This window comes from Falco peregrinus, chromosome 18 (assembly GCF_023634155.1).
Source record: "Falco peregrinus isolate bFalPer1 chromosome 18, bFalPer1.pri, whole genome shotgun sequence".
Classification (NCBI taxonomy): Eukaryota; Metazoa; Chordata; class Aves; order Falconiformes; family Falconidae; genus Falco; species Falco peregrinus.
Genome location: NC_073738.1, coordinates 393,457 through 420,594, shown reverse-complemented (window position 1 = coordinate 420,594; position 27,138 = coordinate 393,457). Strand labels below are relative to the sequence as shown.

Sequence of the window (27,138 nt, the reverse complement as noted above, 5' to 3'; positions counted from 1 at the left end):
AATCACACGTGGTCGGGGTGGGAAGGGAGTGCTGGGGGTCACCCAGCCCAGCCCCTGCTAGAGCAGGCTGCACAGAGCCACATCCCAGCGGGTTTGGATGTCCTCAGAGAAGGAGACCCCGCAGCTGCTCTGGGCAGCCTGTCCCAGTGTCCCCTCACCCTCAGGGCAAACAAGTTCTTTCTCGTATTCAGGTGGAACTTCCTGTGCTGCAGCTTGTGCCTGTTGCCCCTTGTCCTGGCACTGGGCACTGCTGAGAAGAACCTGGCTCCATCTTCCTGACACTCACCCTTAAGGTAGTTGTAGACATTGGTAAGACCCCCTCTCTGTCTCCTCTTCTCCAGGCTGAACAACCCCAGCTGTCTCAGCCCTTCCTCACCAGGGAGATGCTCCAGCCTCCTCCTCCTCTCATCTCCGCAGCCTCCGCTGGCCCCTCTGAGGTAGTTCCCAGTCTCTCCTGAACTGGGCAGCCCAGCACCGGACACAGCACTGCAGACATGGCCTCACCAGGGCAGAGCAGAGGGGGAGGATCCCCTCCCCCACCCTACTGGCCACGCTCCTCCTCGTACCCTCCAGGGTCCCACTGGCCCCTTGGCCATGAGGGCACACTGCTGGCCTACCAGCACTCCCAGGGCCTTCTCCACAGGATCCCCCCACCTGCAATGGGACAGGAGAAGGAAAAGGGAGAGGAAAGGAAAAGGAAACAGAGAGAGATGCCAGTATATTTAGCAAAGCCTGTGCTTAGATGCATCAGTTATTTACCACTGCATCAGCTGTTGCTGCCTCTTCACACCCAGAAATGACTTCTCTCTGCATCCCCCCAAACCAAGGGTGATGTACAGCACAGTTTAATCATACCAGGCTCCCCTTCTTGAAAAACATCTTATTCAGCACCATCATCTTGTTCTCTGGGACAACATATCATACCACTAGCAATGAGAACGAAGAATCTTTTTTTTTCCAGCTTTATTTTTTTCCCTGTGAAAATGCAGGTCAAAAATGTTAATTTCAAGAAATCACAGTTTTATAAAGTGTCATTCGTTCAATACAAGCTATAGTCATTCCATCACAGTGCCCATCCCAAAGAGATTACGAGCTTCATATTGCTTTGCCAACAGTGATTTCTCCAGACATTCGGAAGGAGCTACACAACAAGAGCCATCTGCGTTTATCACTCCTACTGCTATTTGTCCTCCCTATCCTGAACTGGGGTTCTGTCCTGAAGACCAGTTATGTTGTTATACACAGTTTCAGCCAAATTTTAACGTGGATAACGAAAAGCTTTCCTGACTTTCCCTTCTGTCAGCATTGCATAGCCCGCCTTGATCTGGAAGCTGGACTTTCTATGCCTGTCACAGCAAGAACGACCAGCCGAATTGAGAGGAAACCATCCTGGCAGCAGAAGAGAGTCAAGGAGACCTCAAGCAGGTAGGTAGCAAAAACACGAAAACCCTGGAGATACTCCTGAGAGGAGAACCACATTATTTCAGGACAGTAAGAAAAACACCAGTGGTTTGTGGTATTAGCTGAAGTGTCTTTCCTATTCGGCAGGGACTGCTGACACCACAGCCCGCATGTCTGGCCGGCTGTCCTATAAAAGATTTGTTAGGTGAAAATCTGCAGTCTCACTTTCTCACTTGAGGTGGCAGCAAAATAGGACTGAAGGTTCTGGACAAAACAAAGAGGATGGAGATACTGGCTAATGCTGGTGTGAGAGTACAGGAGAACATGGACATCTCCGTCTACCCAACAAAGACATTCTGGGTTCGCAAGGTTTGTGTAGGTGGCCTGAGATTAACGTTAATGCTATAGATGAAGTGTAAAGCTCAGAAGTCCTGCAGACAGAGGGCTGCTGCGTCCTTGCCCCGCTGCTCAGCAGAACGCGAGTCTAACATCAATGTACCAAACTGTACACCTATACATTGAAGCATTTAGCAGACAACAGTGAAAACCACGAGACGCAGCCTTTGGGAAGGGAACAGACCATGCTTTCGTATTGACACACCACCAACAGCGATGTGTCATATTGACGCATCACCAGCAGACTCTTCTTAGAAACAACCAACAGGTTTTTCTCCTCCCCACCTCAGAGGAAGCCTAGGAAGGGTGCCAGGCGTGGGAAGTTTGGTCGGTGTACTCAACATGTGCTTGGGAGCTCCTGAGAAGCCTGGAGAGGCATTTTTGATGCCTTCTGCTCCTGAGCTTACAATTCTTAAGTAGTTTATGGCATCTGAAAAAAGAAATAGAGCCAACCTACCCACTCTCCCCACTCCTTCCTGGAAAACATGTGCGTAATCTGTTAATTGTTTACTAAAAAGACTCTTAATGTGGCATTTCAGATATAATTAGGTGCCTATTTTGGACAACATATTAAGTGCTTTAGAACAAAAAGTGCTATAAAAACTATACCCATAGTGGTGACAGGTTCAATATTTCTTCAAGGGTTCCACTTTTTTATTACATCACAACTTTACTTTTCTGATTAGGGATGTCGCTGCCTAGCGTATCAATACCAGCTGATGTTCTGGGAGACCAAAGGGTATCAGGTGCTTAAGGAGCACCAGTCCTCAAAAAGGAAGGCCCAGAGTTTAACTTTTCCCAGCTATTTTCTAAGTGACCTTCGCTTAAGAAAACTGCCAAAATTCCTGCCCCGTTGCGTCCCCCAGAACCAGCATGGATGTGGCAGGGCCTACCCTGCTTTTTGGGAACTGTTTCTTTATTCTGCCTGGATGTAGATAGCCCCTCCTCAGAGGCCATGGCACTCAGCACTCTGCAAGAGCCACAGGACACCATCAAGTGACCGTGACTTCCAGGTGTGCAAGGACTTTGAGCAGTCCTGAACAACTACAGTCATAGCTTATGCCTCCCTCTGGTGCTGCTCCAGGTTATAGAAGGGCTAGCAATACCTGCCCATCCGAATTTGACCCATGCAGTTTTAGTATACTCCAAACTATTCACAAATCAGTAAAAAAAAAAGTTCAAAGTTTAAGGCACTCTGGGCCCAGCTGCCCATCCCACTCTGTTAACACGTTTTGCAGTAAGGGGAGCGGTACAACGCCCCGTGCCAGTCCCAAAGTGCTAGTGAAAGCAGCTGAGATAACACGCCATGCAGAACCGGGGCACCGATCTCCAGTGGAGGGGCCGAGCAGCCAGCCACGTAGATAGCTGGGAAGGGAAGACTTATATAAATGCTGCAGCAAAACTCACACCTTGTCTGAGCTGACTGAACCACCGCCCCTCCCCCCTCCAGATGGAGCTGCCTGGGCAGGACAGTTCTTGTGAAGCCCCAAGTCAGCCGTGGAAAGAGGACGGAGGAATACAAGCCCTTCACCCTGCCCACCAAGGAATACCATACCCTCCTCCTGCCCTACCTGCCAGAGGTGGCAGCAACACGAGAGAGAGAGCACCAGCTCCAAAGTCGGGGAGGAGACCTGAAGGTGAGAGCTGCAAGCAAAGCTCTTTCTGGGAACAAAGTTATTTTGTGATTCAAGAAGGAAGCGTCTGCGGGGAAGGGTGGGAGGTGAAACCAAGAACCCAGCTAGTTACTGCTGTAGATTTTCCCCATGCAAAAGGCTTGAGGTAGAGATGATGCTACCAAGCCTACAGAAACGTTAAGTTTTTCCTTCAGCTAGAAGGAAGTTAGCCAGCTCCCCTCAGCACAACCAACCATAGCTGCACAGAAGATGCCCAGCCTTCTCCTTTGGGCAAGCCCACCAACGACTGGCTTCACCTCAGAGGCTGAGCAACACGAGTTCTCATCCAATCCCCCTATTCTCCTGAAAAGCACAATCGCATTCCTCTGAAAAGCAGGAATTTCCACCCACCATTCTCAAGCTCAACCTAACACTCACACCCAAAACAAGTAATTCCCACTGCTCTGGAGAAGATCTAAGCTCAGGACATGTCTTGGAACTGGATCAGAACAGGTAACAGAAATGAGGCCCAAGAGCAGCGAGCTGGTGAACTGCTATCCTACTTCAGCACAAAACACCAGTAACTGCACTTGGTGCTCCATGGCAGGGGTGGTTGGAAGCTTTTGCAATTCCTTCTTTCAACAAGGTAAAAACCTCCAAAATAGAAACAGCTTCATGGTCTGTTCTCCAGCTGACCATGTTTGACTCGCCATGTCCAGCTGACGCTGCAGTCAGGGGCAAGGGTGCATTGCAGCTCAATACCAGAGTCGGGGACCTCCATGTCGTAGTGAACTGACTGGCCTTCTTTAGTAACCAGACTGAAAGCAGGAACTGGTATCTGTGAAGCAGGACAAACAGATCTGAGTGGCACTTCAAGTCTCTTTCAGGGCAGAATATCCCTCTACCAAACCCAGCAAATAGCTTCCCAGCCCCGTAAAAGCTCCTGGAGAGAGGCTTGAGCTTAGCAGTAACATCCTACCCTTCCCTTGTAAGAAAGTATCTCAGAAACTGGACTGGGTAGCACGCACCCTGCTGCTGAATCGCCTCACCCAAATTTTTGACCATTGCTGGCGGTTCCTGTGCTGCCTCTGTTTGGGGACTGCGAATCTCTGCAGGCTAGCGATATTTTGCTTGTGATGTCCAAAAGAACTAAGTATACCAAAGAGAATCAACACCACTAAAACATTTTCTGGACTTCTGCAACCTCTTTGTTTAGAGATGATCACCACATTTTACACTCAGATGAGTCACAGTCCCACAACCACTCAGGAGTTTCTTTCAGGGGCTGCCAAAGAGGCCCGCAGTGAGGTTCCCTGGAGTCTGCCAGTATCTCCTCCAACCTAACAATCTAGAAGCATCACAGCCAAATACAGCCTGTTTCCCATAGCTGATATTACTGCTCTTGATGAACAAGTCATACAGCGACTCCTCTTTAGGGAGAGGGGAAAGAATTTATTATCGAGCAGAAGAATTTTTATGCTGCAGCACAGGTACCTTCTAATCGTGAGGTCCCTATGGTCCCTATGACAATTAGCAATGGATTATGATACAGAAAACACCTTCTGGTGTCACGCTTACAACAGTGACACTGAAGTTATGTTACTAAATGTCATTAGGGTCCTTGAATGGATTTCTGGGTCACTGGTTTTAAGGCATTATGAGGCTGCATTATGGAAGAAATTGCTTCTCAGACAAAATGCTGTACTTAACTCCCAGCTTTGTGTCTCACCTGGCTGCTTATCCCAGTGGCAATGTCTCCCACCTTTGTCCTATGAAAATCCCTGATGTGTAAATTTTCTCCACTTAGCAACTGGATCTGGATTTTCACTCCTGAAATGCACAAAAGAAGTCATTAACTTCTGCTGCAGGCATAATGGCTTCACAGTCCACCACAGAACAACTGACTAGCAAGGTACATACATCAGAAGAACTGGTTTTTTGTCATTAAGCATTTAATTTAGGTAAGGCTTTCATGGAGCAGGGAGGCTTGCTGAAGACAACAATGACTCACAAAGCAGAGCTGGATTTAGCAAGAAAACAGCTGAAGAGATGTATTGATCTGCACAACAAGCCCTCAAAAATACTTTGTAGACATTTATGGTTATAAAGCATATATTCCTGCACATGGCAGTTGCACGAGGCAAGGCATACAAAGCTGAACGAGACTCTGTGCCTTCAGGAACTTCTCTGGCTTTTACTAAACAGTGTAGACCTGAGTGTCTTCCACCCATCTACGGCTGGGGCAGACTTAGCCTCTTGACAACTGTGTGCTTTTAGGAGGGTCTGTGCTAACACAGCAACTAAAGGGTAAGAAGAGCTCAAAGACTTCAAATCGCAGTCCCTCTACATACTGAGAAAATTATACCTGACCATTTACCCAAACTTCAGAATTTCAGGCTCACCGTTGAAATAGCTAGGAGTGTCTGTGTGCCGATTGCGGTTCAGCAGATTGTTCCAACTGAAGCTCTGTCCATCTGCCTGGCTGTTCCAGGAATGAATTCCAGAGCTCATAGTGTCCCTCAAGCTATGAGAAGCCTTCATGGAGTTCTGCAAAAGTAAGCACCAGTTTTTCAAAGGCTCCTAAAGAAAATGAGCTTGCATGAGACAAACATTAAAACAACATCAGGAAATAAAAAAGTAGAAATACACAGGGACCTAAGGCTGGGCATTGAGTTACTCAGCATTCACGTGACATCTAGAAAAGGGGATGAATAGCAATGCAACCATTTGCAGACATCGTAAGATATTCTCAATAATGAAATCAATAATCAGCTGAAGAGTCAGATGAGAAAGGGAGGTTTTATCATACTGAGTGACTGGAGAATAAAGCATCAGATAAAATTCTAATGTCAGTAAGTCACAAGTAGCATACAGGAAAAATAGTTAACTGTACATAAACAACTACGGACCCTCCATTGCTGTACTGCTTGGAAAAGTCTGTGTTATCTTAGAGTCACAGAAGGTCAAACTGACAACATCAGCATAGTGGCGAGTACCCGTCAAAAGTAAAATTAAATGTTAGGGTTAGGTATTGGGTTAAAAAGAAAAAAAAAAAAGCACAGTCACATCCTATGCTGCACACTATGCTGTGTCAACAGCCGAACTACTGTACAGAACTCTGCTCAGTCCTCCTTACAAAGCATTAAAAGGCTGAGAGGAGGAACAGAAGTAGGAAGCAATGATGATCACAGTCAGAAATTACTCCTGTAGATGGCAGGCTACACAATTTCGGACTCTTGAAAGTATCAACAACTGTGAGAAACTCTCTAGAGGTCCACTGGTCACAGCTGCTGCTTTCCCCGAGGTGTCTACCCTGCTACGCCACCCACGCACAACACGGCTAGCGTCCATTTACACTCACCTTCTCACTAGCATCTGACACAAATGGGCTGTCGATGCTGAGACATGAAAGCATTTGTTCTTGCTCTTCCAGCGAGTAAGGCTGTGAAAGGCTGTTCAAAAACAGTTCTGCAAGCAAAAGGAAAGAGAAGGAAGACATTTCCAACGTTTCCTTTAATGCCTCCCTGCTCTAATTGCAGTTACTGCAATTAATACCCAAAGCTTCTTCAGCATTATCTAATGAACATCGATACTGGTGTCCACAAAACACATGACAATTCCTTTGCTACACAGAGGCTATGGGCACCACTGTGAGAATAGGGAAACTGAGCCAAAAAGGACAGATGAATTGTGCAATGACATAGAAAATGCCAGAGACAGGGCTAGTACCCAGAATTTCCCAGTTCTGGCCTATTATGTCACCTATCATTCTTCATTCTAGATCCATCCACATTATACCCTGGGAAAAGTCAAACTTATGTACTCAACTCTTGCAGTAACTTGCACTGATGATATCCAGCCCTTAGAAGGCTGCTGAAGATCCAAAGCCATTTGAGAAGAAACCTGACTCTCAGCAACCCCTAAAATGCTACTCCTCAGTTCCACGACAACAGCCGGATTTCAAGACACTTTTTTCCTAGTCTGAAGTTTTCAATTCATTTACTAAGACTAGAAAATACGGGGTAAAAACAGTGAAAGGTTGAGTTATAATGCGGCAATGGAACTAGACTATTACTGCTCCACTGACTTTCACACCAAAGTTACTGCTGGTTTTCAAATTCTGGATTGCTGCTGGTAATCAAATTCATTGGCTGGTGGCTACAGGTTTTCCAATGCCCAGGACAAAGAGTTTCAGACTGATCCTAGCTATATTGCTTTGTTTGACATCTGCCATCCAACAGGCTTATCCTGTTATGACAAGAATTATACTTGAAGACCTAAAATTTCAGATGAAGTTGTAATTGCAGACACTGTTTATACGGTGTACGTAAGCACAAGTCTGAAACTAGCTGTTTTCTGAGAGGTTCCTGCACCTCTCACAGAAGTTCCATCCACTGTTCAGACAGCGGGAGGAAATACTGATCACTACCCCTGTAGCATATTTAATTGGTTAGGAGCTAGTAGTTTTGGTAATTTAAAAGAAGGCCGAGCAATGTGTGTAACGAAACAGGAACTATGAGCAAAATGTCATCCAAGCTCAAAAACCAGAAATAACTGTCAAGAGGCCAAAGGAGAGCAGCTGTATTTTTATCATGCTCTCAAGCAAAGAAATCTGAATTCCCTACATAGCCCATCGCTTACCTATTTCCAGCTGCTGAAGCTCTTGTTCTGAGATGGTTGTTGCTTTCTCCACATGGCTGCAGCTCTTCAAAAGGAGAGGAGTCGAGGAGAGAGGTGGAGGATCCCAGGTCTCTGATAATTCCTTGCACACATTCCAAGGGGTTCCCTCGACCTCCTCGGTTTGCTCTAGAGGTGGCAGTGGTAGGACTGCGCTTGCACAAGAAACTTTGACTGCCAATTTTGGGTCAGAAACAGTCTCAGAAACTGGGCTGACTGTGGGGGACAGGGATGTCTGTGGATTGTTTTCTTTGTTCAAAGATAAATGCCTAGGCTCTCTGTATTCGCCTTTCCAGGGGCTTGTCACACCTCCCACTGCAAAAACAAAAAGCATACAAACATTATTAAATAAAGAAGAGGAAAAAAAAAGGTAAAAGCTTGCCTTCATAATCAGTTTCTGAACTCTATCTTGCTGTAAAATGCCCAGCTTCTTCAAAAGACAAAACCAGATCACCTCTACAAATTCTTGTTGCATTACAGAACCTTTCAGCAGGATTAAGTTGAAATAAATTACGCATAGTCTCAAGGGCAAGACTGGACCACCAGTATGAGTTACAGTTCAGGATGCAATAAACCTCTGCTTTCAGTTTCGTGCATATCAGGCTCCAGCTCAATAGATGCAGTTGATATTTCAGCTGAACATGAGGCCAGCCACAGCACACATCTTCATAAACCCACATAAAGCAAAACATTGTCTACTTCAAGCAGAGAAGGAAGAAAGACTGTGTGACAGCACACAGGAAATTTTAATGTAGTTGTGTGAGAAACACCCGGCTGCGGGTAAAAGCTATCAACCCAAAAATATACATCAGTGATGAAGCCTGTGCAAACAATATACTGAACAGTAAAACATACTGATAGTGCCCATAAGACCACTATGATGTAATTAGCCATCGGCCACTTTACCACTGCAGGTAGGAAGCTTTAGACAAAGGACATTTCTACCTTCTTCAAGTGCGACACTAGTCTTAGTTTTCAGTTCAGATGCAGATGCTCTCTGAACAGGCTCTTTCTCCAGACCCATCTTAATAATCTCAGCAGTCAGAGGGTTGCAGGAAGGTGGAATTTCCCTCAGAGGAGGTGGCTCTTTAGCTATCTGTGTAACAAACAGGAAATGAAAGAGTTTAGACCAGAGAAGCTTAATTTGATTTCAGAAAGGTTCTTCCCACCCTGAGACCATTTCTAACTGAAATTACAGCATTAAATGAGACACCTGAGTGGTAATTTTATTACAGATGAATAGCTACAAAGTTACACCCAAGTCATGAGCAGGATACGAAAGGAAAAGCCCTAGCATGTGTAGTACACAGCAGCCTAAGAGGCGTAAGAAATGATCAGCTTTCAAAGCAAGGTTGGCATCATCTTAGATGTCCAGTTGGCTTAGATGCCCAGTTGGCTCTCAGCCAGCCTTCCTGAAATGACTGCTCTCTAGCTAGGTATAATGAGATTTTGCAGGCTAAGTACCTTTCACTGGAGATATGTTGGGTCACTTACCTTCAGACAGAGTGGGTGATTGTAATACTGGGTCCAAGGGTGGCACCCATTAAGCATATGCAGCATCATACAGCAACTGCTCCAGACATCCACTTTGGAGTCACAACGCTTTCCCATCACCACCTCTGGAGCCATATGAGTCTCCGTGCCAGGTACATAGTTCCCTAAAACCATTCAAATGAAAACTCATTGCATGTAAACTACAAAACTGTTCCAATGCAACTGCTGGGAAGCCTAAGGCAGCCTCCTTGTCTTTTCAGTTTCAGTTGAAGTGAGAAACAAGTCACCTTAACCCAAAAAACAGCATTATGTGCTCTTACAAGCTGTTCAAAGCCTACATCTCTGTATCAGTCCCATCTCTTATATATGGATCAGGTATTAAACTCCCCTTCCAACCACATCTGAAAGGCAAAACATCACGCTCTACTGGTGAGCTTGGCATTAGAAAACATGAGCACTGTGTCCAGCTCTGGGGACAACATAAGAAGGACATGGACCTGCTGGAGCAAGTCCAGAGGAGGCCGTGAAGATGATCAGAGGGCTGGAGCACCTCTTGTGTGAAGACAGGCTGAGAGAGTTGGGAGATTTTCAGCCTGGAGAAAAGAAGGGTCCAAGGAGGCATTATAGCAGCCTTCCAGTGCCTAAAGGGGCCAACAAGAAGCTGGAGAAGGGCTTTTTATAAAGGCATGTTGTAACAGGACAAGGGGGAACGGCTTTACATTGAAAGAGGGCAGATTTAGATTAGGTATTAGGAAGAAATTCTTCATTGTGACGGTGCTGAGGTGCTGGCACAGGTTGGCCAGAGCAGCTGTGGATGCCCCATCCCTGGGAGTGTCCCAGGCCAGGTTGGATGTGGCTTGGGAACAACCTGGTCCAGTGGAAGGTGTCCCTGCCAATGGCAGGGAGCTGGAATGAGATGGTCTCTAAGGTCCCTTCCATCCCAAACCCCTCTGTGATTCTATGATATCCTTCTCTTGCAACAGCTGCATTAAGAAGCCCTGTAAAGTTTAAGTGCCCAAAAGTCAGTGAGGAATTTTGCTTTAGTGGAGGTCAGGATTCTTTCCCAGCTGTTAGTGAGGTCACATAACAAGTCAAAGACAGACTTCTAAGTTTCAATGTTGCTCCTTGCAGGGACAAAACACTGAATGTAGCACGCTGTGACATAATCTTACAAAAAATAGAACAGCCTCCTTGACTGGGAGATAAGGACCACCTTTCAACCTCAAGTTCGTTTTAGCTGTCAGTGGGATACATCACAGTAGGATCAATAAATGTGACACTATGAGCAATGTTAAGTCTGGAAAATACAGTTGTTTGCAAATTAGCCATATGTAAATTTTCAAAAAGAAAGAATGAGTCAGTAGGGTAATTCTTTAGAATTGCAGCAGAAAATCCTTACCTGTGACCAAGGACTTTCCCAGGCCATCTGGATGAAGGTGAGCAGAGTGACCAAAGTCACACAGAAGAGCCCTGCTTCCATCATCAGACAAGAGCACATTTTCCGCTGGCAATGATAAAATTTTAATTAATCAGTCTCCTCTGTATTATGGTCACTGAGATGGGAGAATTGTCAAAAGCCCACAGAGCTGCAGGTTTTTTAAGCCCAAACCAAGGTCTATTACTCCTATGGAGCAGGACTTAAGCAAGAAGACAACTATAATTATCTCTACTTATAAGCTACCAATTATCTATCCCGGAAATTCTCCTACCCCAGTGAGGGGTCAGTCTGGGCAAACAGCCTGTGAGACCCACCAGATGACAGAAAGGAAGAGGTGACAAGTATGATACGCCCAGCTGCTCAGAACCAAGTTAAGCTCTAATCTCAAATGCAGAGCTGAAAATCTAGTAAAAAACCTTTTGCTACTCAGTAACTTAATCTCCAGTTTGCTGCTTCTAAGAAAAAGGGAAGAACAGGTACCTTAAGTACTGTCCTACCTTTTACATCTCCATGGAGAATGTTTTGAGCATGAAGATACTCCAAGCCCTCCAGTGCCTGGCCCAAATAACTGAGGGCTCTGTCCTCTGGCAGGCAGCCGCTCTGTTTAATTAGCTGACCTAGTGAGCCGCCTAGAAAGGAATCCAGAGGGTCCGTGTTAGTTTATCTTTAAATTCTTCCCAGCATCATCAGCGTTCCTCTTTGTTTCCGGTGAAGAAATGAGAACTGCCAGGTATGACAGCCTTGATCTTCCACACATGGGTCTGTTCCTTTTGTTTATTCCCAAGTTCTTACTCCCACAGAAACTGGCCTCTGTCATGAAGCCTTTTGCTTAGTGTGAGTTTGACAGTGTTGCTTTGCATCAAAAGCTACTCTGTGATCATATCAGACATTTCTAGGTGCTACTGATCACCAGGCTGTTTCTTCACAGACTGTGTTTTCCATGGTCCTGGCTAGAAAAAGAGCATCAGGCAACAGAGGCATCTAGGTTTGCTTATACAGTATTCCCTTTTCCAGTACAATGTGCTTTCCATGGTGCCATGCAAATAAAACATGAAAGCAAAAAACAGAAAATGTGTTCTAGTGGGAATTTGCAGCTGCTGTTCAAGAGATACACATCTTGAACTGGAGTGAGGCAGGACTGGAAATTATCCACACACACTCCCTTCCAAGAAAGGCCATTGCCACACACCAGCAGGGTTGACACATACCTATCCCAACCCACTCAGGAATTAACACTAGGAACACTCTGGATACAGCAAAGAATTAACAGATTTAAAATAGGGGCAGGAGGAAGAGGAGATCAATGTCCACTGCATTCAACAGTTACAATGGTGCTTCCATTGTGGTTGTTCCATTCTCACCCTCCATCAGCTTCATGAAGATGGTCACCCAAGGTCCTTCCTTCACAGCTCCGTACAAGGGGACAACTTTAGGACTCGTTACTGCAGCACATGTTGTTAACTCTTCTGCACGGAAGTGTTCAACTTGTACCTAGCAAAACAAAGAAGCAGCACTGAACAGATCTGGTGACAAATCCTGACAGAATTGTCCCTCTCTGATGATTAGGTCAGAGTGTCCTGGACCATTTAACAGCAGAGGCACAAGGATGACCTTCATTAACAGAAATCAGTGGGTACAACAATAAGGGGAACACTCAGAATGATTCTTAACAAGGATGATGAGTCCCTAAATTCTCAGTGTCTGAGTAAAGTGAAGATTTGTCAAAAAAAGATGTCAAGTTGCAGTATCTCTGGCTTATAGCTGAGTACTGGTAGTCTTCAGGAGGAAGGTCATTTCTGTCTCAGTTAAAAAAGGTAATGCTGACAATTTAAACATTCTGCTTTCATTAAAAAGGAAAAAAATTAAGGATGATGCAGTACTTTGCAAAAATAAAACTTCCCCAAAACAGGAGGAAAGATGAAATAGGACCACAAGCAATGATCTACACTATCACCTTTTTAGGTGGCACTCTGCCTGCACAGGAAAATGGTTAAAGAAAGTTTGGCCAAACTAAATAAAACAAGAATTTGCTAAAGACCAGAAGGAAAACATGAGTCATTAAGATTCTGGTGGGAAAAGGATGTATCATGTTTCTTCACTGTTAGCAATCCAGCTATCACCAGTTTTCTTTAATCTCAAGAATTTGGAGAGCAGGTGCTTACAACACCAAGTATGGTGAAAGAAGGTCAGGTAGTCCCCTTCTAACACAGGCAGACAGCAGTAACTGAAGACAGTCACTGATGTAAAACACAATACATCATAGCAAAATATTCAACTTGCATGTTAGACCTCACTGGTTCAAGAGTTTAGTCTGAGAAGATTTATTTCTGATATAGAAGTATCCTTTGAAATCCTCCAGTAATAAGGAAAAAAAATAAACTGACATTCTGAAAGACTTCAGCTTCTCCTACTCTCCCATTTTCTTTTCAGTACAACCACTGCTTCCTGAAAACATAGCCCACTAGTAAAAGCTATTTCTCCTAAGACTGTGTATCTGCAACATGGATGATAAATTTAAGTAGTTACATACTGTCAGAAAACAAGCTGGTCAAGTTGCCACAAAATTCCACATCTAAAATGTGAGGTTGCAGAATAGGAAGTCATTTTTGTAATGCTTTAAATATGTTTGCTTCTATGTACCTGACAAATGAAATGGTTAAAAATACAGACAAGCTGGCTTAATCTTGCATTTACATCTTTCCATGGGCAATACATCAAAGTGAAAACAATGTAAACAAGAAAAGTCAACATTTTCAATTGACAAATGCAAGTTCCAATTCTTTTTGCATGTATTATTTTTGTACTCAAGACAAAACGCTTCCCACTCACTTGTTGAAGTTTTCTATCAGAGTAATGTGAGAAACATCAGCTCACAGAGGTGATGAAACTATTCAAGTTCAAACAAAATAGTTCACATTCTCATCATCTACTTGCATTATCACTCTGCCTTTACCTCTGAGGCCCCCCCATGCCTGCCACAAATCAGCACCCTGAATCAAGTTATATTCCACATGCTTCACACATCGTATGAGAATGGCGTATCTCAGTGTACAATAGATTATTATGCCAGCTTCTGGAAAAATACACATCCTTTGCTGCATCTGTAACAAAACCACCTCATTACAATGTGCCAGTATTGTATATGACATTCGCTGAACAGATGAAACCTCTGTTCTAAGTGCCTACCAACTGCCTTATTTTTCACTTTACTCCTTTTTCAACAGAGAAACACCTGCCATGTCACCATTTACACTAGATATGTTTTAAGATGACAACAGTTAGATAAGCAGACAACTCACACAGCCGTCTCTCTCCCACACTCACTAAGCACACCTTAAAATCTTTCTGAAATCTCTACTCTCTTGCTTAGCCTGTCTCAGCACAAAACCCAGGATCCCTCGCAGCACGCTTTGAAGGCCAAATGAACCTATTTCTGGCTGCTAAGCTTGACCCCCTGCACACATACAGGTTCTCTGTCTGCTCCTTCTCTCCATGCCGTCACCTTGAAGTTTTTCCTTGGACGTAACCACAGCAGCATTTCACTGTGGCTGTACAATAAGGTACCTACAGTCCACAGCAGCTGCAAGAAGACTTTTTCTCCATAGGCCTTCTTGTGTCAGGAACCCCCCCCCCCCCCACTTTCTCACTCATAGTTACCTTTTTGGCAGCACACTGAAATCCTGTCTGTTTATCCTCTATTTTGTATACTTCTCCAAAAGAGCCAATGCCCAAAGAACCATGACACTTGGTCCAATGAACCTCTTCTCGGTACTCATAATCCACTGGCTTTAGTTTCTGGAAGTTAAAATCAGAAAACAAGATGAAGCAAGGAAAGTAACACTTAACTGCTGAGCTCCACAGACAGAGACGAACATTTTCAGAAAAAGCACAACGATAGGTACTGCTGCCCCTCTAAAAATCCCTGTACAGAATTACTTCTGTTATGGGCTTGAGATGAAATGATACAGGAGGACCTACTTGATTTCTGTGGACTCTGATCTAAATGAGTGCATCCAATTGTTGTAAAGGAAGGCCACCAGTATTTGGATAGCTTTGAAGCTCCAAACTATTCCCTCCATGGGCAGGACATTAAATACGAAGCGAAATGCTACAAACAAAATAAGATCCGTGTGACTAAATGTAGACATCTCTGTGTGAGCTAAACCTTTTTTATAGTTAGTAGACTGAGATTGTGCCTTAGGTCTCTGTAAACATACTTAGGCAGGTGACACCCTGAACTCCACCGACAACACTGACAGGGTCACAATGATTCCAGAGAAAGAGGACTCTAAGAGGAGTTTATGGTGGCAAGAAAGAACTGAATTCAGAAGAAATGAATCATGCCTCTAAGATTTCCACGCATTAGCTATGCCCAAGCCCTGTGTTTGGCAAGGGACAACAGGTAAGTTGCTGGAAGGAAGCAGACATGCTTTTTGCACGTTCACAATCTGCACGTCCCTGGTTTCTGTCTGTGTCACCGTTCAGGTCATCTATAGCCAATAAAATATTGCAGCCTGTTGACCTGAATGGACTTGGTTCTTTCACAGACAAACAGAGAAGGTGTTTGAAGACTGGCTAAGCAAAGAAACACTTCTCCTAGACAAGCATGCATATTCTGTAAATAAGCGAACAAATTAGAGCCACCAATCTAAGACCAGGGCTTTATATCCTTCAAAAAACAAAACCGCATCTTTAACTGGCAGTCTTCAATTGTATCAAGAACCATCCAGAAAATGCAGTCTGGTTACAGAAACTAGCACATGGATGCAGATTCTCTCTCTTCTGAAGCCCAGGAGAAACTGCCTTCCACAACACTAGTGTGCAGGGTCAGAAGATCACCTCGTTAAGTAGCACGCCTTCATTTTCATTGGCTTCATGAAATTGTTCCTTCAGGTCCAAACCACCTCCTCTCCACGTCTTGGCTAGGCTGGCTAAATTTTGTGGTTCACCAAGACTCACGCTCCCCTTCAAGGCGTCTACCAAGTATTCTTCCACAGAAATCTTGTCTGAACTGGTTTTCACAGACTGGTTGATGCATTTGGGGAAACTATATTCTAAGTTTAGGCCAGATAAGCGATGCTCACTGTCTTGATAGTTGAGATCACCATGCAAGTACGTCTCCAGAGCGTTACGTTTCATGGCAGGGAGAGGACTGTCCAGATGTGGGAAATGAGGGGGTATTATGTTGTAGGGAAAAGGATGGAGAGTTTCAGGCTGTGGAACACTGTCCCTCTGATAGTGCCGTTTCCAAACATGATTAAGGCACTGAATAGGGCTTATCAACTTGTGCAGTTCTGCTTTGTATTTGCTCCCTGGTGAATGGAGCTTGCCTGTGGACAGAACTTTCTCAGGTTTCTCAAATGGCAGTGGATCATAGACCAAGTCCTTGTTAAATTCCGAAACCCAGAAACGGTTTCTGTAAAGAGTATTTTGGTGTGATTCATCCTCCTAGAAAATAAACCAAAACAAAACAGCTGAGCAGGATCCTCAATATAGCCATATGAAATTCAACCAAGAATTGTTAGGAGTTTGCAGGGGTCCCCACAGTACAAAAGGAAGTCTTTAAGGATTCTCACCTGGACAGGAATTGGGGTGCAGCTCTCTTGCTCTGGAGTTCTGGGACTGCGCCTGCCAGCAGCCACTGTTTGTACTTTCAGCTTGGATCTTTTCTTGTGACGTTTCTTTTTTGTCTTGCCACGATGCCTCCCTCTCCAACAGGTAGGTGCCATCTTTCCCTCCGTTGCATGGGCCACATTGTTAGGGATTTGATCGAGACTGTCTGACCGGCTATTGGAAACCAAAATGCATGAAGTCTCTTAGATCTGACAGTGAAAGCACACCTCCAGTTAACAATTATGAACCACAGAACAAGAATGAGAATCAGAAATTCTGCCTTCTGAGATTTAAAGAATCGAGAATTATAACATAAATTCCTGCCTTCTAATATGTAGCATTTGTAACCTCAATGCACAGTAGTACACCTGGCATTGTAAGAAATAAATATGGGTGATGTGGTGGGGAAGCAAAGCATTAAGTCTCCCACTATTTGCAAATTCTACAAAGAATAGCAAGACTGGATGGCAAAGTAGAGGTAAAAGCACTAAATGTCTCCAAGTTGCTTTGAAACAGCTTGTGTCTATGATTTATAGCAAATGCACAGAGATTATGTATAAATGCAATCTATTTCTAAAATTAATAAAAGTGTTTGTAATATAAGTGTCTGCTCTACTTGAAAGAAAAATAGGCTTTGCACCAAAGAAAAGGGATGACTATGTGCATGCAAATAAAATAGCTTCAAAAAGCAAAAATATTCTGGCATGTAAAGATCAGTAGTACAATATGATTTCTAGAAATGCATACATATGCAAAACAGCACTGGCCAGCACACCAGCTGGGGGTCTGCACAAACAGGCGCAGCTCTCAAGAGGAACATTTATCTGCAGTTATTCAATACCAACCACAGTAGTTAAGATTTTTTTTTAATCAAGTTCTAAGAGAAAACAGGATATTTGATCTTCAAATGAAGAAATCCTAATTCATTCAGAATAGTTATATTTGTCTGCCTTTACTGAACAGTGATGCAGTTCACAGCCAGCATTGCTCTCTCCGTCTTCTCCTGCTGTTCCAGTGCAACACAGAGTGCTAAGAGAGAAAATAAGCAGAGTTCTAGGTGATGGCATTACCACATTGCCTCGAACCTGAACATATCGCTGGTGTGCCTTCCACATAAACCTGTCAAGAAATGGTTCCCTCAGCATTTCTTCAGTTCCTTCATGGGACATCGTAAAGTCCGTGGGCAATGTCAAACCATATACCTCACAAGGCCAGATTCAGTGTCTGAAAGCTGCCGGAAAACAGGCAGTACCTAATTCTAGATCCCAGCGGCCCACTTCACAATGTGCTGGAGCTGCCTGGTAAAGCTCCAGTGCTTAATAACGCTCCAGTATGTGCCCCAACAGGGCACATATTCTTCATGAAGAAAAAGTGGCTCGTTCTCAAATGACTTCAGAAAAGCAAGTCCTGTTACTCCCCCTCTACCACTTTCAGCTTCTCTTCACAACTCTATTTCTGTTGCTGATGCTGTCATCAGGCAAAGGTTCTTCTCTCATCCCTTTTTGTTTATCCTCCCTGGAAATGAAACAGTTCCTTTTTCTCAGGACTACTTCTAGCAACAACCTAAGTTTCCCACAACTTTTCAAGGAGGATGGTATAACTTGGTTTCAAAAGCACCAGGACAATTTAGTTTAAAAAAAAAAAAATAATGCAAATTTTCCCTTGGATCCTTCTACTTCAAGCCCATGAAACTAAATATATATATATAAAAATCACTCAGTCATTTCCAAACAAATTTGACCAGCCAGAAATAGAAGCAGAAAACTACAAGGGCCAGCAAATCAGAAGGCATTGCAATAAGACAATTGCAAGGTGTTTCAAGTGGTTTGTACTTCAACGTGTATTTTCTCCTAACAAAAAGGTTTTGAGGAAAATGTTTGGGCAAAGACACGCTCTTCCCGAGCCTGAGACAGAAAAGCTAATTCAAGCAGGAGTGGTTTTGGAAAAAATACTGCAAGCACACAGAGCCAGGGTGATCTGGATCAAGTCAGCAGATGTTAAGAGATCTCTCACCTGTAACGCTTACTATGAGCAATAAAGGATCTCTCTGATAAAGTGGGGCTGAACTCCTGACTGTTTTCACCTGTGTGAAAGAAAACAGGATCATCACATGTCTTCAGTACTAGGCAAAGTCTCTCCTAGTAACAACTGGACCAAGAAACAACTCTACCAACCTGCTAAATCGGGGATCCAGACAAATCACCACACACTCATGCCACATCACCAGCACTATGTTCTTGCTCCCCCAGCATTAAACAGCTTCCCAGCACTGCGATCTCCTGACCCCCCAGCTCTTTCCCACCTGACAGTTTTAATTTGTTTTTCTTCTGTTTTCCGTTTTCCTCCCTCTTTTAAAAAGCCTTTCAGAAGTCAGCCAAGAACAGATGATCCAGCAGGGCACATATTTATAGTCAAAGCTAGGTGCAATGGCCTCATGCTGTTCTGTTATTTATGCTTTATTCAGTGGATGCTGCCACATTATTAAGAGATTTCATGAGCTTCCTAAATAGAGACTGGGATGTGTCACCAACTCCACCCCACTTGGGATTACAAATAGATTTTGTCTCAGCTCTCCAGGAGTGCAAAGTGGGTGAAATCTCATACTGCATTACACATTCCTTTTTCTCAATGAAGAACAGCCTGCCTGGCTACTTACATTCTGCTTGGGCAATAATAGAAATTGATGCACAGCCTCCTTCTGTTTCTTCTTTTGCTGTTCCTTTGGTGATTACATCATTCAGGATTTTCCACTGGCTGTGAAAGATGACCTTCTTCGAATCTTCTACTTTGCAAACACTGCTCTGCTTTTCACTCACTGACTCGTTCAGCCCCTTGGTAGCTGTGAGCTCCTTCTTGTGCTTGACGGCTGGATCAGGAGATCCCTGGCATGTAATTCCCATCACTGCCATTTCACAGGTTCAGGAAGTCACTAAGGACAAAAAACCAAAGCAAAACACTTGTCAAAATTGTTCACAGGCAGAAGCAGCTTCAAGTTCATGAGAAACAGGAGGCTGCTGAAGGTATCAGATTACTAAATAATTAAAATCAAAGTCCTACCCAACCTCTCAGCATGGAGCTGAAAAAGAACCCAAGACTGCTGCCACCTCTCCATCCCTGACTTGTATCACTGAGCATCTGAATAATCGATGTTATTCTCAGTACTAAAAATATGAGACCACACAGGTTTCAAAGGGAAATTTATTTCTTGGTCTGTTCCCTTAGCTTAAATGCAAACAGTGAAACCATATAGAAGAGAGAACTCTTGTATCACTAAACAGAAAGAATATTCACAAAAAGAGAAATAAAAGAGAAGACATGTAAGATTTTCTCCTAAAGTACACCTAAGAAAAATTACATGGTGCTCTCGCACCACATGAAATGGTCATAAAATCCTGCTAATTGCTTTCTTCCTTTTACTCAAGTCACCCTTAAATCCATTTCTCATTTTTCCTTCCAATGAAACAAGGCTAGACAAACAGATTGCCCATACTCCTCCTTTGCTCCCCTTCCTTCCCCTTAATTGCCAATAATTTTTGAAATCCTTGGTCAAGCCTGACAAAAGTAGAGGTCTTACGATGTATTGGACTAATGCAAGTTGGTGTTGGACAGAGGACAGCGATGGTGCTGGAAGAAACAATCCCCTCTGGTTGGCAGCAGCTGGCGAGTCAATCAGCACGGGCTGCTAGCTGACCGGTTAGCGTAAATGTAGCTCCAAACAAGTCCCAGCATACGCCAAATCTTGGCCAATTGGCAGAGCAGAGGGAGGTGGAAGGGAGCCAGGAGTGGAAAGGGAGAAGTATAAAGAAGCATGGAAGTAAGGCGTTGTGGGACAGGGCAGGGGTATATTGTGGGGTGAAAATCAGGAACGTGGAGAGTTAGAAGTTCCCTACAACCACACTGAACACGAGCCCACAGGAAACATGGCTTTGGTTTAGCTCCTGATCCCCTCACCTTGGATTCTGAAAAAGTTAAAACAGTTGTCTTCTTTTAAACCAGAATATGCTCTATTGACTCTTAACTGTAGAGGTCACTGCCTCATGCCAGTCCTCTCACAGCTCAAATGCAAAATCTTAAAATGAACATTTTGGTCGGTAAATAACCCGTGAAAATTCAGAAACCTTAGCAAACACATAGAGGTGTGAAGTACCATGAACCCAGGATAAGACAAGGAGGAGGGGCATTTGAAAGGAGGCCAACAAAAACAAGATCTTAGAATGATTACAGGAGCACATCTTTGAGGCTCATCAGTTTAAATCTGCACCAGGGGTTTTCTTTTCCTTTTTTCTTTCCTTTTTTTCCTCTCCACCTTGAACAGTTGCCTGGGGCAAACAGGACATTTACTCTAACTGACTCCTGGCACCACAGAGATCAATCAGGAAAATGACAAAACTAGTGGGTGCTCTGTGCCTAAAGGACCACCAAGGAAAGGGAAAGGGAGCTGTTTGGGAGCCAACTGCACGAACCTTGGTGTGATGAGTCACCTAACAACCTGGCAGGTGTACAAGGAAAGTCAACAATGACCACATTCAGCGGCTAAGCAGAGAACAGCTGCTGTGCAAAAGAAGTGGTGATGACAGTATCCCACTCATTACACCCGTCCCACTCCCTCTCCTCAACAGAAATTATGTCAAATCTCAGTGCTGTAAAATAATCCCTTGGAGCAGCAGAAAGAGAGCCTGCCAGATGACTAACCCAAGCCACCAGTGACCAAACTGACAAGTTCAGAGCTATTTTTAGACTCACTCTCTCCTGACTTGCATTAACTCTGTCTCTCCTTGCCCTCCCCCTCACCTTCAAGGACCTTCAAGGTCTGCAGCGCAAAACCATTCCCATCGCCAAAAAATACATAATTCTACAAGTCACTCCTCAGCTTAGTTAAAAGACAATAGAGGGAGGGGAGAAGTAAAATCGCAAGTCCTTGTCGCCCTCTGAAATGGAAAAGAATAACAAGGAAACATTACTGAGATTAAAGTCAACAAAGCACATACCTCACTCACGGACTAAAAAAAAAAAATAATAAGACGTAGCTATTGTAAGCAAGGTCCTCTAACACAGCAGCTGCCTGTGCTCAGACAGTTTAATGTGTGACTCAAGTCTACAAGGCTGTGTAGGCTCAGAAGCTGCAAGCCCAGCCCAGTTTAACTGTTGCTGCACAATTTTCAGGTCCTTGTAAGAATCAAAAAATCCAACTATTTTTACAGTACGCACAACAAGGCATAGTTGGCAGAAGTTGCCAATAAAAAAAAAAACCAATCACAATTTAAAAATAATTTTTGAAGCATAACTTCTCTTGAAGTTACAATATTCAGAACTGAACAGACTACACCGATTGCTGTGCACTTGGAGGGGGGTGGCAATCCAGAGAGGTGCAAAGCATTCGTAAGTCCCATTAACTTGGACGTAGACACTCCCTCCACCTCTCAGGCCCAGGCCCTGTACACAGCCCTTCTCAGAGAAGCTCTAGACAAAAGGCAGCCTTGGGACCAGTAAATGGGTACCTGAGGTCCCACGGCAAGACCACTAAGAACAGGATTTATCCACATGAGACACGCTGGAGCTGTGGTTTCACTGCCTATTTACTTGCCACCACTCCAGGATGAGCACAGCTTCCTGTACAGACGTAACTGATGTACGTGCAACATGAGGAGCTTCAAGTTATTGAGCTGGCGGGTAGTTGTTTCATACCCTGAACTGCTTCTCTGGTTTTCAAAACCTGCTCTCCCTCATCCAGGTCACTCAGATTTAACTGTAATTCTTATTTCAATATCCCTGACTTTCTTCCTTCTGTCGATGTGTATATGGGCTCATTATTTTCAAGGAAGAAAGAGGAAGTCAGGTCATGATGCAGTAGATAAAAGTGAATACTACACTCCTAGCCCACAATGGGCTTTTGCTAGCAGTGCTGAAGACTACTTGCTTCTTACCTTCACTAAGGTTTTACACTCACCTCTAGTTAACTAATGTTAGTTTTCACTGCTGTAAAAAAGAAAGTGCGTTTTTACAGAATGAAAGCCAAACACAGTATCAGTTGTGCTGTGGAGGCACCGGTCTGGTGGCAGAGGCAACTCCTCCCTCAAATGATGTCTGTGCTCCTGTGAGAAACTAATATACTGGATAAGGTCATCTGAGACTTGTAGGGAGTCAGAATTAAGGAGACACTCAAACACTATTAATATAAGAGATAATCAAGTGCTTTCTACTCCATTAAAACCTCCTCCCCTCGCCCTTCTCTAAACATGTCCCTTTTCACCAACTTCAGCTCTTCCATCTCAACTGGAAGCTACATGTAGCAGGGACCTTAAAAGAACATCTGTATGTTTCATTAAGTTACTATGTATATAGAAAGCAAGACTCATAGCTGGAAGAAAAAAAGTAAAGCAAATACCTCTCTAGCACTAAAACACAGGCAGCACAACATTATACAGGATCCTGCTTGGTCTGTCTGGGTCAAATCTCCCCTGCCAATGGCTTTTTGGAGATCTTCAGTTAACATTTTGTGGATTAGCCCATAGATTTGGTTCAAAATGGCTTGGGAGAGAGCTTTAAAGCATACATTAGACTTCATAAGTCAGCTTCAAAGTATGCAGATCTCTTCTCCTAGTCTGACTGCGAATGTTCAGCAGCAGTTTCACATTGACATTTAGTTAGAAGGGAGGAAAAAAAAAAAGAAAAAAAAATCATGTTGTCTCAGTGAGGTTTCCCACTTCCTTATTGAGAAGAGTTTTATGAACAATGCACTAACTTAGGTTAGCCTTCTCTTTTGCAGCTGCTACTGGTTTATTAAAACAACACAACTAGCATTTTAGAAATGTTGCTTTGCTGACCACTACAACAAAGCAACAACTGGGAAGAGCCAGGAATTTATGCATCACTAGAGCAGGGAATGTCAACTAGGAAGAAGAGCATACACCTTTCTGGGGACCTTCCAGTCCTAAGAACTGTCAGTAAGTACTCAAGAAAGCAGCAAGTCTGCAGCCAAAAGAACCTATCCAGTGTATTAGCTACAAAATCATCATACAAAGACATCAAACCTTGTCAAAAACCAAGTTTCACCAAAGAAAAAAAAGATGACACTTGTTAAAAAAGAAATAAATCATACTAAAGACCTGGTTTGGGGCTGAAGGAGTTGATATACATGTAAAACCCCTTCAAACCCCAGGCACCGTTTCCCTTTGTCCCTGCCTCCTTGCCATTGTCTTTCTCTGCTTGGATGCTATTGATGGGGCTTCCTTGCCAGCCCACGTTTCAGATGGAACTGAAATTAAGACTATTCCGTTTTTGGTCGTGTTGGTTTAAGGCATATTATTGTAGCAGGGGCCTGGGGTGGTTATTTAAACAAGCTCAGTGCTGTCAGCAAGGAGGAGTTTCAGTTTGTGTCAGAAGGGACTTTAAAAAAAAAGTTGTAGCACTCCACACACACCCCTACCTTAAAACACATTTAATGCCATTTTAAGTTAGTATGTGCAAGAGGAAAGTTAAAAAGAAGAAAAAAAAAAAAGAAAAAAAAAAGGCTTCCCATGCATATCTGAGAGTTCCAATGTAAAAATAAATAGAATGCCTGACTGATTAAAATACTGGTGAGTCAGACCACCAGTTGCTATTCCAGGATGCTCACAGCCTTCATCTTCTCTTCTTTAACCAGTGTTATCCATTTGTCTTGTTTGAAATCTTGTCTGGATCCTCCCAGTCACTCACATATTGTCAAGTACTGCTGCACGCAGGTTTACCTTAAGATCCCCAGGTAAAGCAAAAACTTCTACCTAAACCACCACGGAACTGCCTGTTTGAAGGATTTCACTATCAGCCTTATGTTCAGGAGTAAGTTATGTTACAAATGATAATAAGTACGTAAACATATTCTTTGAAGTGGTTTGATAGTAAATACTTCAAAACCCTGTTTCAGCCCTTTGTATTGCTTACTGTAAACATCAGGATAATGAGCTTCAACTGTCTTTTTAGCTGCCAGACATTAGTATATTGCAATAGTTTGGTTACAAAGTCTGTAGGAAAACATTTGACTGGCTTTAACCATCAGCAGAATTTCTAAAAGTATCTAAACACTCCTGTCTTCATTTCCTCAAGTACAACCTTGAGTACAACTCGCCCTTTAACAATTCTTTTCATGTTGTTGAACAAAGATATGAATAACAACATTTGCCCAGAGTTTATAAACATGACCACAGCCCCATTCATTCAAAGAAGTGGCTAATTTTTCCCAACTGCTTTGTAAACAAGCATAACAGAAAGCATCAGAACAAACTTCAGCCTGACAAGGTTTTGCATTCCAGCATGGCTTAGCTGTTCTCACACAAGCTTTCAAGACACTGCTTAACATCATCCTGGTTTTTAAGACCCACCTGTGGAGTGAAGCTATTTCCTAAATTATAACAAGATGATATAATAAAGCACCTAAATGGACAACTTCCAACAGTAACCACAAACACACATTAAAATCAGTTCTGCCCAAGCAGGCAGGACCGAGTTTTCACCAGTTATTGCTATACATTGCTTTACAGCTTCAAGTTTTCGACAACATTTATAAAATGCCATGTAAGCTCACAAGGAAGCAGTAAGGCTGAAATGGCTGAAATGCTAGGCAAACCCAAAAGTTTAGTTAAGTTTCATATAGATAGAAACATTTAAATGCAACTTAATTTACGATTGATCCTGTGAATTCGCTTATGATGATTTTATACTATAAAGTAGAAATATGAACAGACTGGAGTAGTTTCTAACTGTCCAGCCTGAGATAACTCCCATGACACAAATTCCCGTATTAACTGCAAAAGAGTTAAACAAGGTGAGAGTCCACATTCTTCAGGGCCCCGGGGCCCTGATGTCACTAAACCACGATCAGTTTCCCACAGACTAAGCCTCATAGGCCTCCTTCTGGTCCCCCCCATGCATCCCCTTGATCTCTCTTCCCCAGCATCTCTAGACCGTTCCCTAACTCAGGTCTCTTTTACTCCAAGCCAGCTGCTCTTCTTGGAACTTAGATATCTTTCTGTCTTCTAGACCTCTGTCCCTCTGTCTCCAGCAGCAGGTTTGACTGACACTTGCCAGCAAGCTTCAAAAGTCACAAAAGGAAAGACAAAGTGACAGCATGGTCACGTTTGCCTCCATCCTCTTAGCAGCCAGAGTAATAATTAGGCACTGCATCACTGTTACGCTAAAAGCTCAGCTCTACCTTCTCACATTTAACACTGAAATGAGATTCAGGACAGACAGTGGCAAAGTTCATTAACTCCAGTGATGTTAGACCAGACCCTTAGGTTTTTGAGTTGTTGTACATTTGTTTGTTATACTCCTTCCTCTCAGCATGCTATGTAAAGAGTCACTCTCTTATAACAGTTAAAATTTAATAGTTAATAGCAAATGACTCATTCCAAAGGAATCTAGAGGCTGTGCCACTAACAGATTTCAACTTAGTTAAAATGCAATAAAGCAGGACACTACAGACAGATATTTCAAAGCCCGATTCGATTATTCTTATCGCTAATGTCACAGCAGAGAAGGTGTGAGTTATTACTCATAAAAGAGTTCAGGAAGCCAGTTGAAAAGAAATTTAGATGTTGTTTATGGATGCTAGTTTCAGACTGCTGCTTCTTACATGTGCAAAGCATCGAACACATGTTTCTAATGCAACCAATTAAAGCAGACAGGAAGCATCTGAAATCAACCACAGCCACAGCAGCAACTTATTAATCAGCAAAGAAGCACTTTAACCTTTTGCCAGAAAAAAAAAAAAAAAAGCGGTGTCAAAGAGAAGCGCGATGGCGAGATGTGAGGGGCAAGCGGCCCAGCTGTTTAACTGAACTTCAGATCTTATTCAGTTGAATATTTTGATTAGCTGATGTCAGGCCTGCCCCCTCCCCGGGCCTGCATCGCTGGGGGAGGCAGCACCTAGCAACACCCGATAGGCACGGCAAGGCGGCCCCTCGCCGCCTCCCTCGGTGGGTGCTCCGGGACAGGCGGGGAGCCCAGTCGGCGACACCCGGGCGCTGAGTTGGACGCGGCTGAGGGGGCCGGCGGGACCCAGCCACGGGGCTGCGGCGCGGCCCCACCGGGGCCCGTTAGCCAGCGGGCACCGCTCCCCCGGCCTCCCGGGCGGCCAGGGCCTGCCCCGTGGCGGCAGCGGCCGGGCTGCCCTACCGCGGGGCCGGGCGGCGAGGGAAGGGTCCCTCACACCCTGCCCCCGCAGGCGGCCGCGGAAGCGCCGGCGCCGGCCGGCAGCGAGCTCCAGTCAGGCCCTACCGGACAGATGCGCTCCGCGGGTCCCGCCCAGAGCGCTTCCGCCGCTGCCCCCCGGGAGATCCCACTCTCTCCCCAGGTCCGGGTCCCGGTCCGGGTTCTGGTCCCAGCCCCAGCCCCGCTCGGCGCCCCAAGGGCGGCCGCACCTACCGCCGCGGCCCAGAGTCCCAGCACGGCCCCTCAGGCCTCCTCAGCGGCGCCGCGCTCACTGACAGGCGGCGGCCAGCGCTGGCCCCGCCCCCCCCTCCGCCGCGC

The 27,138-nt window shown here is 44.3% G+C and overlaps 1 protein-coding gene across 2 annotated transcripts; it reads right to left on the bottom strand.

The window, feature by feature from the left end:
• Window positions 1-930: 930 nt before the first annotated feature.
• MAP3K14 (mitogen-activated protein kinase kinase kinase 14) lies at window positions 931-27,123 on the bottom strand. 2 transcript variants are annotated; one of them, XM_055789887.1, is made up of 16 exons: window positions 27,034-27,123; window positions 19,289-19,561; window positions 18,646-18,715; window positions 16,596-16,806; window positions 15,859-16,467; window positions 14,677-14,814; window positions 12,381-12,510; window positions 11,517-11,648; window positions 10,981-11,085; window positions 9,582-9,745; window positions 9,033-9,183; window positions 8,052-8,402; window positions 6,772-6,878; window positions 5,813-5,957; window positions 5,140-5,240; window positions 931-4,248 (listed from the first exon to the last, which is right to left on the bottom strand). In XM_055789887.1, the coding sequence occupies exons 2-16, from the start codon at window positions 19,539-19,541 to the stop codon at window positions 4,084-4,086; spliced, it is 2,832 nt and encodes a 943-aa protein (XP_055645862.1). In that variant the 5' UTR covers window positions 19,542-19,561; window positions 27,034-27,123; the 3' UTR covers window positions 931-4,083. The 2 variants fall into 2 exon arrangements, with proteins under 2 accessions (XP_055645862.1, XP_055645863.1); XM_055789888.1 differs by lacking the exon at window positions 27,034-27,123 and adding an exon at window positions 26,887-26,907.
• Window positions 27,124-27,138: the final 15 nt, after the last annotated feature.

Coding starts and splice junctions, on each gene's coding strand:
- MAP3K14 (XM_055789887.1), bottom strand. CDS start 19,541: ATGGCAGTGATGGGAATTACATGCCAGGGATCTCCTGATCCAGCCGTC. Junction 14,815..15,858: donor AAGGCGTGCTACTTAACGAG/GTGATCTTCTGA, acceptor TTTAACTTCCAG/AAACTAAAGCCAGTGGATTA. Junction 9,184..9,581: donor ATCACCCACTCTGTCTGAAG/GTAAGTGACCCA, acceptor TTTGTTACACAG/ATAGCTAAAGAGCCACCTCC.